This window comes from Octopus sinensis, linkage group LG2, assembly GCF_006345805.1.
Source record: "Octopus sinensis linkage group LG2, ASM634580v1, whole genome shotgun sequence".
Lineage (NCBI taxonomy): Eukaryota > Metazoa > Mollusca > Cephalopoda > Octopoda > Octopodidae > Octopus > Octopus sinensis.
In genome coordinates, this window is record NC_042998.1 from 198,887,369 (window position 1) to 198,903,588 (window position 16,220).

The 16,220-nt window shown below is 41.1% G+C and overlaps 1 protein-coding gene across 2 annotated transcripts in view; it reads right to left on the reverse strand.

The window, feature by feature from the left end:
* Positions 1-15,349, reverse strand: part of LOC115227315 — a 210,815-nt gene extending 195,466 nt beyond the window's left edge. For both annotated transcript variants that reach the window (XM_036500679.1, XM_036500678.1), the window contains exon 1: positions 15,294-15,349. In XM_036500679.1, the coding sequence (XP_036356572.1) occupies positions 15,294-15,330 (37 nt within the window). In that variant the 5' untranslated portion in view covers positions 15,331-15,349. The remainder of the gene's footprint in view (positions 1-15,293) is intronic.
* Between the last annotated feature and the right edge of the window lie 871 nt (positions 15,350-16,220).

Here is a 16,220-nt window from a genome sequence, read left to right on the forward strand (position 1 = left end):
TTGTTAAGCCTTAGTAACTTAATTTATTAAGTATGTATGTATATATATATATAGCGTGGGTGGGTGTTAAGAAGTTGACTTCCCAATCCCATGGATAGGAAATGACTTCTACTATAGCCTCGGCCCAACGAAAGCCTTATGAGTTAATTTCGTAGATAGACACTGAAAGAACCATGTCGTATATATATATATATATATATATATATATATATATATATAATGTGTGGTGTGTGTGTGTGTGTGTGTGTGTGTGTGTGTGTGTGTATGTGTGTGGAGGCGCAATGGCGCAGTGGTTAGGGCAGCGCACTCGCGGTCGTAGGATCGCGGTTTCGATTCCTAGACCTGGTGTTGTGAGTGTTTATTGAACTAAAGCGCCACGAGGCTCTGGCAGGGGGGGGGGCGATCCCTGCTGTACTCTTTCGCCACAACTTTCTCTCACTCTTTCTTCTGTTGGCCTGCTCGCTTAGCCAGCGGGGTGGCGTCATTTGTTAGGCTAAAACAATGCAAAGCGCATTGTGACCATCTATGTGTAGCAACATCTGATAGCCTGGTCAGGCACGGTGATCACGGTGATATATATATGTATGTATGTATGTATGTATGTATGTATGTATGTATGTATATATATATTTATATGTATATATATATATATGTATGTGTGTGTATGTGTGTGTCTGTCTTTGTGTCTGTGTTTGTACCCCCACCACCGCTTGACAACCGGTTTTGGCGTGTTTCCATCCATGTAATTTAGCGGCTCGATAAAAAGAGACCGATAGAATAAGAGTAACAATTCTTGTAGGTGGTGCACCTGCATGGCTTCAGTGAAATGACTGAAGCAATTAAAAGGTAAAAGATACAAATATTAAGAAATAGGAAGCTGTCAGAATTTTGTATAATCATTTATTTAGAGCTTTCATCTCGTTTCAGAGAATCCCGATGAATCACTGGAAGGAGATGAAAGCTCTGGATAACGGTAAATAAAAGAATTATTAAAAACTCTGACTACCTCTTATTTATATAAGTATGTAAATAGGTGTATATTGCTTTCGAATTTTGGCACAAGGCCAGCAATTTCGGGGGAGGGTGTAAGCCGATTACATTGACCCTAGTATACACTCCGAAAGGATGAAATGCACAATTGACCTCAGTAGAATTTGAACTCAGAACATAAAGACGAAGGAATTTGCTGAGCATTTTGCCTGCCCCCGCCTGACTTCGTATAAATATATATATATATATATATAGATATATATATAGATATATATATATATATATATAATATATATCTATATATGTATGTATGTATATATATATATATATTATATATATATATATATATATATATATATATATATATATATATATATATATGTATGTATATATATATGTATATATCTCCTTATTATTTAAATATTGAAATAAATACGTTCTCTAGTAGCAAGCACTAACCGCACTGAATTATTTACTGCAGTTCTTCGCTTCAGGAATTTTTTAGTGCGCCGGAACTAAGGCATTTGAAATTTTATCCCTAATATAATCGGTAAAACTAAACACGTGTCTGTTTTGGCACAGAAAGCTGGGGTTATTTTTTTCAGATTGCATTTACACTGAACGATTGCACTGATGAAGCCACGGACATTTGAATTATGTAAGTAATTCTTTTGTTAAAGGCCGAAACCGAGGTATGCAATTAATTCTGCTTTTTATATAAATTTCATCTGTCCTGCCCGCCAAATTTGGTTCTGGTGTTCGCTGAATTTTTCCTCTAGAGAACTTTCTTTGTAGTTTGATCGTTGATGATCTATTTCTAGCATGCGGCAGACTACCTAGCAGTCTTGCCCTGTAAATATACACATGTATTAGAATTTTCTCTGATTTTTCAGATTTTTTGTATGCTAGACTACTGGTTTTAAATTGATATTAAAATTAATATTAATTTATCTCCCTCATTATTTAAATATTTATATATAATATATATATATATATATATATATATATATATATATATATATATATATATATACTAATAAAAGGGTTCGGCAAAGATTTGCTTCACCACACACTGAAGTTTTTAAATAGAAGCCAAAAATTTTAGCTATTTCTTCTACTTTAAAAAGGATCTCCCAGAGAAACCAAAATACTTGAAGATAATTCACTCAAGCAGAGAGTAAAGCAACGAAAATCAATCAATATCTGGTCGTCCATGGACGCGCGTTTCTGAATTAGGTTTTGCCTAAAGAATATAAAATTATACTTTACTAACCATATTCTTCATCAGCATGGCTTTCCACGATAATTCGAGGGTACTAGAATAGTTGAACAAATCTTTCCACCTATCGGTATTAGACAGATCAAATTCAATGTTAGCACCGCCGAAATCAAAATATGAATGAGGTTCGCTTAGCTTCCCCCGCCCGTCCGCGTGTGCCTTCAAGCAAAACTATTATATATATATATATATATATATATATTATATATATATATATATATAATGAAAGAATGGAGTTGAACGACGAATTAACAAAATTCCTTTATTCTCGACATATGTTTCGAAGGCTGCATATTCCTAATTTCGAAGGAATAAGGGGTGAATTATGCCGCCTTCTCATCAGGAAAAACAAGGAACTTATGTCAGCATCAAGATGAACAAAAACTCTTAGATGACTGCCCACATGGAGCCCATACCGATAATCGTCGTTCAACTCCATTCTTTCATTTATTTGTATTAAAAAAACACACAAATTTCCACACGAAAGCACGTGATCTCTGCCCTTGGCATGTAGCTTCAACCGTGTTTTTCTGACGTGAATTTGCTACCCAGGTATCGGTTAACCGAATTATCCATAATAAGATAATTCATTCAACTACTCTTATATATATATTATATATATATATATATATATATATATATATATAGAGAGAGAGAGAGAGAGAGAGAGAGAGAGAGAGAGATCAATAATAATAATAGTGATTGTTTCTTATTAGGAACAATAGGATTAATAGGACTGCTATAGAAGTGCTCAAGTAAATGAGACGAGTATAACAAACTTTGGTTGTAGAACAACAAATCTAAGGTCATCCACCTAACATATCACATCTCGAACATTTAATCACATATAAAGAAACATAATGCTTTTTCTTATACATAGAATACAGAGGCATAAAATCACAGAAGATGAAACAATTATTCATTTAGACAAGGATATAAGAAAAATGTGAGTACAGTCTATCGCTATTAGAAATTGATACTTCAGCTTGCGTAAATGAATTATTGTTTCATCTTCTGTGCGGCTCTACCTCTTCCAGGCACTTGATGTAGGCGTCTGTGTTGAATCTGAGTCTGTGTCGGAAGATGAATGGAGGCATAACGTCGCTAGCACTAGTGATCACTCCAAACACCATGATGTTGACTGGATGCTTGATTTCTATCACTCTCGGTACATGTCCTCGGACTGCTCTGTTCTCAGATTTCACTGTCCTCAGATTGACACCCAAACACTCTGAAATGTCCGTACTGGAGCCTCCGACGCTAATGCCAAGCAGTACAGCGTCCCGTTTCCAAATTCCTGGCAGAGTGAACTGCGTCAGTTTGCTGTTTTTCTCACAGACGGTGCCCAACTGACCCTACTATACTGTGTAGTAACAAAATCAAGAACAAACAATGCAGGTACGCGAAATTAAAAATATAAAATGGTGACAATTTACCCATCGCACCCTCTCTATGTGTGCGTATAAATATGTGTGTGTGTGTGCGTGTATGTGTGTGTGTGTGTATGTGTGTGTATGTGCGTGTATGTGTGTATGTGTGTGTGTGTGTGTGTGTATGTGTGTGTATGTGTGTGTTGTGTAATTCAGTGAACACATTGACTGATTTGCGCCAGTAGATCGCCCGATCAAGGTAAACAACCAGACTCATATCACTTGCATATTATTTGTGCTTGTGTGAGTGCGTGCATGTGTGTGTGTGTGTGTGCTTCTGTGTGTGTGTGTGTGCATGTGTGTGTCCGTGTGTGTGTGCGTGTTTATGTGTGTGCGCGTCTATACATATATGTACAGACAGACACGCACGCACACACATGAATGTTTGTAAATATACTTATCGGATATTTAGATTTATTTATATATATTTATTTATCTGGATCGTCTTAATGCCAATGACTTTTCCAAGACGGCAAAGATCGACATCCAACAGGATCATCTACCGGTCAACGTCTGAAGGAATTATATTGGTGGGAAGGGACCTGGTGGTCGGGTCTTAATGCTAACAACCGTGTGTATACTGCTGAAAGTAATGACCGGTGCGTTAGGACTATAATCCCTCTGGCACAAGGAAACGCAACTGTTTTTAAAGGTGGTAAAGCTGGTCGTGTCGTTGACCTCCTGTCTGCAGCTAGTATCTAATGAACCATACACGATAACTGGTACACTAGACGTTAAAATATAAAATCAGTCTTCTACTATTTAAACTGATAATATATTGTTATGTCCACTTTGAAAAGCGCAACAAAGAAGGATGAAGTGGACTAACATTAACAGCGATAATAAGAACCCTTTCTACGAGAGGAACAAGTCCTGAAGTTTTCTAGAAGTGGTGGAGGCGGTGATGTCGGTTACACCAACCCCAGTGCATAACTGGTACTTAATTTATCGAACCTGAAAGGATGAAAGGCAAAGTCGACCTCGGCAGAATTTGAACTCAGAACGTAAAGACGCACGAAATACCTATTTCTTTGCTACCCACAAAGGGCTAAACACAGAGAGGACAAACAAGGAGAGACAAACGTATTAAGTCGATTAAATCGACCCCAGTGCGTAACTGGTACTTAATTTATCGAACCTGAAAGGATGAAAGGCAAAGTCGACCTCGGCGGAATTTGAACTCAGAACGTAGCGGCAGACGAGATACCTATTTCTTTACTGCCCACAAGGGGCTAAACACAGAGAGGACAAACAAGGACAGACAAACGGATTAAGTCAATTATATCGACCCCAATGCGTGACTGGTACTTCATTTATCGACCCCGAAAGTATGAAAGGCAAAGTCGACCTCGGCGGAAATTGAACTCAGAACATAACGGCAGACGAAATACCGCGAAGCATTTTAACCGGCGTGCTAACGTTTCTGCCAGCTCGCTGCCTTAACACCTTCCATAATAATAATAAAAATAATGACAATCTTTTGTACTATAGGCACAAGGCCTGAAATTTCGGGTGAGGAGACAAGTCGATTACATTGAGCCCAGTGTTTCAATGGTACTAAATTTATCGACTCTGAAAGGATGAAAGGGGCAAAGTCGACCTTGAACTCAGAACGAATAGACGGACGAAATGCCGCTAAGCATTTTGCCCGGCGTACTAACGATCCTGCCAGCTCGCTGCCTCAATAATAATAATAATAATAATAATAATAATAATAATAATAATAATAATCCTTTCTGTAAAGACACAAGGCCTGAAATTTTGGGGAGAGGCTAGTCGATTACATCACCCCCAGAAGAGTCGATAATAGCTTGACCAAAGAGGAAAGTATCTGCCTTCAGTCCTTTCCTCACGATAGACTCGGCTGAGCGCATGTAAGACGGTCTCATATCACCCTGAACACATCTCGGACAGGTTCGTCTGACAGCACTTCTGTGCGTGTAGAGCTTGTTTGAGCCGGCAGATCCCACCGGTTGCATTGCCACGCCAGAAATTTCTAAAAATTGTCCATAAGTCCCGCCCCGAGAGTTCTCCGGAAAATACCAGCTAATTTATCCCTTCCGACACCCAGAGTTTCCCCGATGTGGTCATCGTTCTTGCCCGCCATTAATCCCCCATAGAACTCCAATGTGAAACTTCTAGCGGCTACATTACCCGACTGGCAGAGAGCTGTGAGTGCTTGTTGATACTTCATATACCAAGCACCCTGTCTCGGGCTACGCTTGGTTCAGGACTGTAGCTCCGAGGATGAGACGAGCTGCGGAAAATCCTGTCTAACAAATAGTGACCACACCTACACACTGCCAAAGAAATGCTGGAGATGTCGTAGACTCAGCGCATGTCTGCGCATCATTAGCTTCGGCGGGGCCAATTCTCCACTCAACGGTTGCTGACAGCAAATGGACCGTCTACGAAGCGGAACACGTCCCTTATAAAGACGGCAGAAGGGCAGGCGTTCCAATTTGACCATTCACATACGAGGGCAAGTGACGACAGTCATTGGGTAGTAGACGACGGAAGCAATGTACGGATTCGCTACCTCCGCCCATCACTTCAGGGACAGCTTCTTCTTAGTCCATTTCTATGTACGACATACCAGCCTGTTCGCCACCTGCTACCCGCCCTCCCCACCGTTCTTGTCCACCTCGAGGTCCAGACCAAACCATCCCACGAGTAATTTAACCGAACCTTCCGTCCATCTCCCTACGACATGGACTGGCCTCACCCGGTGCCGCGCTGCAGGCACACTTTTTCTTTAATCTTTGCTCCAGTCACCGCAGTGCCGATCATTTCAATTTCCGAGATGTCCGACGCTACTACGTTGAAGTCGTCCGTATAAGCCGACTGGTTGAGAAAATGAATTTGTCAATCTACTTCATTTTGGTTAATATATAAAGGACTAGCAGTATCGCCCGGCGTTGCTCAGGTTTGTAAGGGAAATAACTATAAAGCATTTTTAGAGAGTTATAGCCAAAAAATAGCAAAAAAATGGAAAAAAAATTATGGTAATTTTTTTTGAGTTAAAAAAGGTGGAGTTGCGTCCCCTAGACGGTCTGTGGTTTGGGTTTCTGATTCTCGACACCATGTCGAATTTATCGATTTTTTTCAGAACTGGGGAACTTTTCAAATTTTCGCTGCGTTAGTTTTGAATTATGACATTGGGTATGTGTGTGTCAAGTTTCATCAGAATCGGTTGAAAGCCGTGGTCAGGGTGAGGGTACGAGAAAACAGACACACAGAAACACACACAGACAAACTGCCGTTTATATAGAGAGAGATTAAGGAAGAAGAAAAGCTTAGCAAGAAGAAAAAGAAGAGGGAGAAAATGAATAAGAAGATAACAAAAGGAAAAAAATAGGGTGAAAAAGAATAAGAAGATAACAAGAAGAAAAAGAAGAGGGAGAAAAAGAAGAAAGAAAAGAACAGAAGAAGAAGAAAGAAGAAAAGAAGAAGAAGAAGAAGAAGAAGAAGAAGAAGAATGGATAACAAGAAGAAAAACAAGAGGGAGAAAAAGAAGGAAAACAAGAAGAAGAAAGGGATAACAGGAGGAAGATGAGGAGGAGGAGAAATTGCTATGAACCAACAATATGAAGTGGCTGCCATTTATATATATATATAGTTTTGCTTCGAATGTTTGCTCTTCACAGGTTGTTGACATGAACTGATGTAAGAATCTTTGCACTGTCAACCAGCCTGCAAACAATAGCAGCTAAATCTTCCTTCCAGTCAGACCTTATTGAATTGAAAGTGGAAAGGATGCATTACATAATCAAGCCCCATGTACACTGTCTGAAATAAAAGGGGAAACCGTCGCAACCGGAATACCTTTCCTAATACCAGGGTCGGTTGTAAAGTTGGTAGGCTGACCAATGTACTCTCACGAAATGAGAGCCAATGAGGTTTATTTTCGACACAGACCCCTTGCGGTCCTCGTATTTCTTCCATCGGTGTTGCAGTGATTGGGTCCCATTGGTGAAGACCCTTTCCTCCTATTGGTCAAAAAAGTCATCAACAGCAAATCTAACATCGTCATTACTGTGATGCTATATGATCCCCCATAAATTGCCATTTACTTTGGCCACCGAACAGATGTCGAAGTACATTGCAACGATCCAGCTTCTAAAAAATGGGACCAAATCCGGCCATCTCGAGGACAGCCTCCAAGTATTGATAGTCTATCCTATCGAAAGCTTTTGACTGATGCAAATTGATCAAGTTTCCACCCATGCCAAGTTCCGTACCTATCTTCTCTAAGACGTAACACGTGAGGTACAGGGTGTCATGAAAAGATTTATTAGGAATAGCGCATTCTGCGCATCGCCGACCAGTTTATCCCTGGCAAACGTCAGCCTCGTGGCTAACACTTTCACGAATATCTTGTAATCAGCGATTGGCAGAGTTACGGGTCTAAATCTATTTGGTTGCCTTTGTTCGGGTCTTTTCTCAGCAGCATCACCTCAGCTCGGCTCACAGAACTGGGAATTCTCCTATTCTGCTGCCTGTTGCGGTAGTCATCTGGCAAGACATTACCGAACAAGTCTGGCATATGAAGGTAAAGCTCGTAGGGCAAACCATCCAATCCTGGAGACCTTTCCCTCGCGCAACCAATCACCGTATCACGTGTGCCTTCGGCTGTTATCGGCATTTTGCAGAACTCTGCATCCATGGCCGAAAGCCGTGGCTGGCCATCGAGGCAGGAGGTGAAATCTACCCTCATCTGCGACCCAGCACGAGCCTCTTTACAGTTTGGCAAAGTAATGCTGAAATTTAGCAGATATCTGCTTGGCTTCTATTAACAGAGCCCTTCCCAGCCCATGAAAACCGAATTGTGCCCTTGTTGCCATGTTGCATCTCTTTCACACAGGCCCATCAAACCGCTTTCCTTTCCTCGTGTCATAGAGCACGCACCCAATCTCTGACTTCGTAACCCTCGTGTTTGACATTGAAGAATTGATCTCGTTGCCAGCATGTCGGTCGCTATGCCTTTTCTAAGTGCCTCGTCTACTTTCCTAACTAAGTCTCCCTTTGTTCTCGACTTTTCTATTGCTATTTTCTACCAAACCCTAGCGCCTCTACTCTTATAGCCCTTTTCCAGGGCTATCCATCATCGGTAATTGACGATTGCGCCCGTCAACTTCTGTTAGACTAACTTGCTTACCTGGTGTCTGACTACTTGAAGGCGGAGGACTCTGAAGTGTACTGCAACTTTCTGTTAGAGCTACCCTTGTCAATATTTTATTTTTCAATTTGAGCTCTTGACCAACATTAGATTTCTATATATTGCGTCCGTATTACATAGCTTGTTGACAGGAGCGAGCGCCTGACAAAATTCCAGATCGAGGGATCGCGGGTTCGAATCTCAGACCGGGCGATGTGTGTGTGTGTTTATGAGCGAAAACACCGAAGCTCCACGCGGCTCCGGCAGAAGGTAATGGCGAACTTCTGCTGACTCTTTCGCCACAACTTTCTCTCACTCTTTCCTCTTGCAGCTCATCTCGTCCGGGTGGGGAACTCATATGCCAAGAAACCGGGAAACCGGCCCTTATGAACCGGGGGTGGCTCGAGAAGGAACAAACAACAGAGAAAGGCAACAAAACGCGTTAGCAATTACTCTTTTACTTGTTTCAGTCATTTGACTGCGGCCATGCTGGAGCACCGCCTTTAGTCGAGCAAATCGACCCCGGGACTTATTCTTTTTAAGCCCAGTACTTATTCTATCGGCCTCTTTTGCCGAACCGCTAAGTGACGGGGACATAAACACACCAGCATCGGTTGTCAAGCAATGCTAGGGGGACAAACACAGACACACAAACATATACACTTATATATATATATACATACATATATACGACAGGCTTCTTTCAGTTTCCGTCTACCAAATCCACTCACAAGGCATTGGTCGACCCGGGGCTATAGCAGAAGACACTTGCCCAAGATGCCACGCAGTGGGACTGAACCCGGAACCATGTGGTTGGTTAGCAAGCTACTTACCACACAGCCACTTGTTTTATATATCTATAAGTGTCAGCAGTATTTAGGTGCTGGACGAGCACGTGCAGAAATTTTTGGTTGTCCTGCTTCCACCTTGGATTGGCCCGACTGACTGCCTTTCTGTGCCTGCAGAGTTTATCTCGCACCAGCAATATGCACCCACTTGACTCGTTTCTGAAAATTATTCATGGGCCTCGTTCCAAAAGTCCTCTGAAACAGATTAGCCAGTTGATTTTCATCGATGCTTGGATTTTAAGCTGAGTAAGTTGTCATTTTTTTCCATCATTACACATTTATAGAACTCTGGCCTAGAGCTTTCCCCGCATTACCCAACTGCTAGAAAGCTGTGAACGTTTGCCAGTATTCCGGAAGCCAAACGTTCTGTTTCCGTCTTTAAGTAACTTCGGAATGCAGCTCTGTCAAAAGCTGTGAGAAAAAGCGTTTGACAATCGTTGGACACCCCTGTTCTTCATGAGAGAAAAACTGGAGACAATCGCAGCTTTTGCGCATTAACAACCACGGTCTGCCCAATCCTCTGTTCGGTAGATGTGACCAGTGGAACACAACTCTTCCACTGAAAGCAGAAGAACAGACACTGCAATCCACTCAGACGCCAGCTGGAGTAGAGCACAGCGTTCAGACAGTAATATACGTTGGAGGCGATGTAGCCGTTCGTCACCTCTGCCTTACCTTTTATGGATAGCTTTCGAGGAAGATTGGCTACCCTGCTTGTCACTTCTTTACTTGGAGATCTGAACCAAACCAGAAACCGAGCAATTCAACCGGTCCGTCTGTACAGTCCGTACAGCTGCTGCTGGGCGACATTGACCAGCTTCTCCAGGTACCGAACTGAAAGGCCCACAGATTTCGCGTCGTTGATTTTGACTCTTGCGATCACTTCGTGGTCCCTTAGAGCTGTCTTGATCACCTTAATACGCACAATGCCTTACAATATGACAGCAGCCTCTTCTGCATATGCCAATACCAATTCTCCACATCTTAGTTTGTGGAGGATGCCATTCAATTGCTCTAGTTATCGCAGTAGTGGGTCTGTAGATACAGAAGAAACGAGACGAGTGTATGGGACAGAAGAGAATAATTATTAAAGGCGGCCATCATCCTAACCAGTGAATAGATATCGCTCACTAGTTAGTCGCTATCAAACTGCAGAAAACGGGACCAAAACTGGTCGCCATAAGGACAGCCACCAAGTATTGATGATCGAACAGATCGAAAGCTTTTGACTGATCTCAATTGATCAAGGATCCACTCTTGCCATGTTCCTTATTCACCCTCTCTATGATACATCGCATGAAATAGAGGTTGTCGTAGATAGTTCTCTTTGAGATGGTACGTGTTTGCGCATTCCTATTCAGACCATCGACGGCAATTGCCAATTTATTGGATAGCACCTTGGCTAAAATTTTGAAATCCGAATTTAACAGAGTTATGGGCCGAAAATTATCAATGTGATCCTTTTTGTTGGGAATCTTTTCTCAGCAGCTCCACGCTGTCCCTATCTACTGGCTCTATCTAGCTTGCGCCCAGTTTGAAGTTTTCTCACATTGGTATAAAAAAGACTTTAATATTTTATATGTAATCACGTCTAACTTTTGTTAGATAGCATCTGCCTTACATACGAGTATAATCAGAAAGTCACCGGCAGCAATGAGTAAAATATAGGAAATTACACACAGACAGACAAATATTAAGGAAACAACCAGACATAAAAATGCATTACTGTGATTGATGCCATACCTTGTGAACAGAAACATATCGATCAACGAGACATTGGAAATGGTCTAAATATAACGAAGTACAAATCGAAGCAAGAGGGATGGGGAAAATATGTATAAATGTGGTCCTCACAGCAATAGGTGATCCAGAGACAGCGAATAAGGAAATGACCGCTCCATCATGGAATTCCCAACCTAATAACTGCAGGAAATACCTCGTTCATGAAAATCACATTCATTTCGTTGTTGCTGTTGTTGTTGTTGTGTGTAGGCGTTGTTCTTGTTCTTGTTGTTGATGTTACTATTGTGTTTTGTTGTTGTGTAAACCAATGTCAGCTCTAATCGTGCAAACTTATATATCAAGCACGTAGACGACCAACTAACACGGTACAAAGAATCACTGAGTTCTAGGTTGCTCTGTATGTTTCTATCGGTCAAATGGCCATCGTTCTATTATGACACCAGTTGTTTTCACCCCATCTTCAAGTACATTTTACCCAGGACTCCATTACCCATGTGTTCATTCATTTTTGAGATGGCAGGGTGTAGGTGAATGTATGTCTTGTTTCAAGTAGGCCTACTGACCACAGACAATATTCCATCGTCAGACTACATTTTTATGCCAGCCGACGAGAGAGCTACCTACTAGAAATAACACTCAATTTTCCTTCAAATCACACGCACCGTCTTAAAAAATTATATATCAATGTAATTTGGGCTACAATTTGCTTAGATTTAGCTGCTATTTCTAGTAGATTCATCCATTTATGTAGAGCTTTCCTCGTAGGCTCATTTTATATCTGCTATTTAACATGTTCAAATTCCGCCGAGGTCGACTTTGCCTTTCATCCTTTCGGGGTCGATAAATTAAGTACCAGTTACGCACTGAGGTCGATATAATCGACTTAAGCCGTTTTTCTTTGTCCCCTCTGTGTTTAGCCCCTTGTGGGTAGTAAAGAAATATATATCTTTATATATAAAAGTGAAGTTGTGTGAGTGTCTGTCTCCTACGATTTAGATTCCTAACTACTCCCACATTTTGCGGTGCAGTTTAGCCAAAACCGGGTATCGTATAGTCATGATTCATATCGAGCCCTTCTGGGTATTAGCGCGCGTCTACGATGAGTCTACGATTTTAAAAAAGATTTACCATCAATTTTTCCCATTTTTGATGCATTTTTGGCATATATAAGGGAAGTAACTCTCTAAAAATTTATTATTAAATCTCAAAACGTAAAACGCTACAGTAACACCCCCCCCTTTGTGGTTAGCCATATTGAGATGGCTATTATACTTTACATCTCTAAAAATGCTTATATAGTTATTTCCCTTACAAACCCGAGCAACGCCGGGCGATACTGCTAGTATATTAATAAAAACACAAATGGGTTGAGATTCACTATATTTGTTTCAGACGCGTTTTTATTGATGAACAAATCAATTACATCAGCGAAAAAAAGTTTCCTTTTGGTGAATTTAAATTTAAATCTAAGATTTAAGATTTTGGCTCATAAATGCTTTTACGCTTTTACTTGTTCAGTCATTTGACTGCGGCCATACTGGAGCACCGCCTTTAGTCGATCGAGCAAATCGACCCCGGGACTTATTCTTTGTAAGCAGCCTAGTGCTTATTCTATCGGTCTCTTTTGCCGAACCGCTAAGTTACGGGGACGTAAACACACCAGCATCGGTTGTCAAGCGATGCTGGTGTGCTTACGTCCCCATCACTTAGCGGCTCGGCAAAAGAGACCGATAGAATAAGTACTGGGCTTACAAAAGAATAAGTCCCGGTGTCGATTTGCTCGATCGACTAAAGGTGGTGGTGCTCCAGCATGGCCACAATCAAATGACTGAACAAGTAAAAGAGTATGTGCCCATGAACCTGTTTCTATTAGTATGTCACTGAGTAGAACAAAAGAGAGCCATAAGCCACCATAGCAGACTTCACTTCGATGCTCTATAAAAGAGTTATGGGTACAATATATTTACTCATTAATAGATCGGTAGGTTTTTGTGTATTTTTTTTTACTAGTCATTAAAAAAAAAACCAACAAAGTATGACCAATTTAACTGAATGTAATTCATGTTTGATACAGAATTTTGCAACTATGGAGGAATAATCGGTAATACTTATTCCCTTACCACCCACAAGGGGCTAAACACAGAGGAGGCAAACAAGGACAGACAAACGGATTAAGTCGATTATATCGACCCCAGTGAGTAACTGGTACTTAATTTATCGACCTCGAAAGGATGAAAGGCAAAGTCGACTTCGGCGGAATTTGAACTCAGAACGTAACGGCAGACGAAATACCTATTTCTTTACTACCCACAAGGGGCTAAACACATAGAGGACAAACAAGGAAATACAAACGGATTAAGTCGATTATATTGACCCCAGTGCGTAACTGGTACTTATTTTATCGACCCCGAAAGGATGAAAGGCAAAGTCGATCTCGGCGGAATTTGAACTCAGAACGTAAAGGCAGACGAAATATCTATTTCTTTACTACCCACAAGGGGCTAAACACATAGAGAACAAACAAGGACAGACAAACGGATTAAATCGATTATATCGACCCCAGTGAGTAACTGGTACTTAATTTATCGACCTCGAAAGGATGAAAGGCAAAGTCGACCTCGGCGGAATTTGAACTCAGAACGTAACGGCAGACGAAATATCTATTTCTTTACTACCCACAAGGGGCTAAACACAGAGGGGGCAAACAAGGACAGACAAACGGATTAAGTCGATTACATCGACCTCAGTACGTAACTGGTACGTATTTAATCGACCCCGAAAGGATGAAAGGTAAAGTCGACCTCGGCGGAATTTGAACACAGAACGTAACAGCAGATGAAATATCGCTAAGCACTTCGCCCGGCGTGCTAACGTTTCTGCCAGCTCGCCGCTGGTAGTACCTATCATCTCTCAGAAACTGAATATTGAAAGTAGAAGCCTGAAATTATGCACTACAAATTATTTGTTTCGTCATTTATTATTTTTTTTCACAACTTTTCACAACTAGGCGTAGGAATGGCTGTGTGGTAAGTAGCTTGTTTACCAACCACATGGTTCCGGGTTCAGTCCCACTGCGTGGCACCTTGGGCAAGTGTCTTCTACTACAGCCTCGGGCCGACCAAAGCCTTGTGAGTGGATTTGGTAGACGGAAACTGAAAGAAGCCCGTCGTATGTATGTATATATATGCGTGTGTGTGTTTGTGTGTCTGTGTTTGTCCCCCTAGCATTGCTTGACAACCGATGCTGGTGTGTTTATGTCCCCGTTACTTAGCGGTTCGGCAAAAGAGACCGATAGAATAAGTACTGGGCTTACAAAAGAATAAGTCCCGGGGTCGAGTTGCTCGATTAAAGGCGGTGCTCCAGCATGGCCGCAGTCAAATGACTGAAACTAATAAAAGAGTAAAAGAGTAACTTGCTGTTCTTGCATGCCGCGAAATTAAATTCTACATCCAATCTAAACAAATATGAAGTCTACTGGTTAATGCTAAATATCACTTATTTAAGGAATAACAGATTTACCAAACAGTTTAAAATTCTTAGAAAAGATATATTGAACACAGAAATCGATTACCAAGTGAGGCGTGAAGTTTTCCAATGAAACATAACGAATTAATTCAAGTAGAAACTTGAAATACTGCCGGAACATTGAACCTAAAACGTCTTTCCTAAATATGCAGAAGCAGGTTCATTACGAAAGAGCCAGCACTTGGACGCCTTTGATTTCAGCATTAAAATAAACTATAAAGCAACAATAGCGAACATAAAATACAGTTTTTGCTCATTGTCGACTTAGCGTTCGTTCACATATATAAACAGAGAAACGAAAATAAATACAACTTTCTTACCAGACAACGACGAAACCACTTGCATAAAGGTTAGCATTGTTACTACTGCGCTTCGTTTTTTCCCTCCTCCCTCTCCCCCCTCTCTCTCTCTGTTTACCTTTTTTTTTTCTTGTCTCTCTCTCGCTCTTTATTACGCTATCTTCGCTTTACACTATTCACTCTAACCACCCTCACCACTCTATTAATTCCATTATTTTTCTTTCTACTCATACTACGGCTTCACAAGCTTATACTGCCTCTCTCCACCAACTTCTCAGTGACTGACTCTTCTTGTCTCTACTCTCTTCCACTCCCTCCACACTTAAAGTCTCTAAGTCCATTGTCTCTATCCTCCTCATATCTCTATCCTCCCGCAAACACTTCTTTTCTCTGTCCAATCTCTTTTCTCCTTTCACTCTAATTTACCCCCCCACTGTACTTCCAACAAACAACAACAATAACGATAGTTTCTAAGACAGACACAGAGTCGCACCTATTCACCCCCAGTACTTGAGGATTGACTTTTTTGTCGATCCTGATAAGAATTTAACCTCGACAAGGTTTGAACTCGCCACATAAGTGGATATAACTAGTTATATGGTATTTTGTTGCTGCACTACCGTTTCTATCATTAACAGAACTAGTTTTTTACTACCCACAAGGGGCTAACCACAGACAGGACAAACAAGGACAGACAAACGGATTAAGTCGATTACATTGACCCCAGTGCGTAACTGGTACTTAATTTATCGACCCCGAAAGGATGAAAGGCAAAGTCGACCTCGGCGGGATTTGAACTCGTGCTAACGTTTCTGCCAGCTCACCATTAACAGAACTAGCTATTGAATACAGCCCAAAACCTACATTTTTAGGGAAAGATTTAGATTAACCGAACCACAGTATATGACCATTTCTAATTTTAGGAACCGTTGGAATTTGAACTCAAAA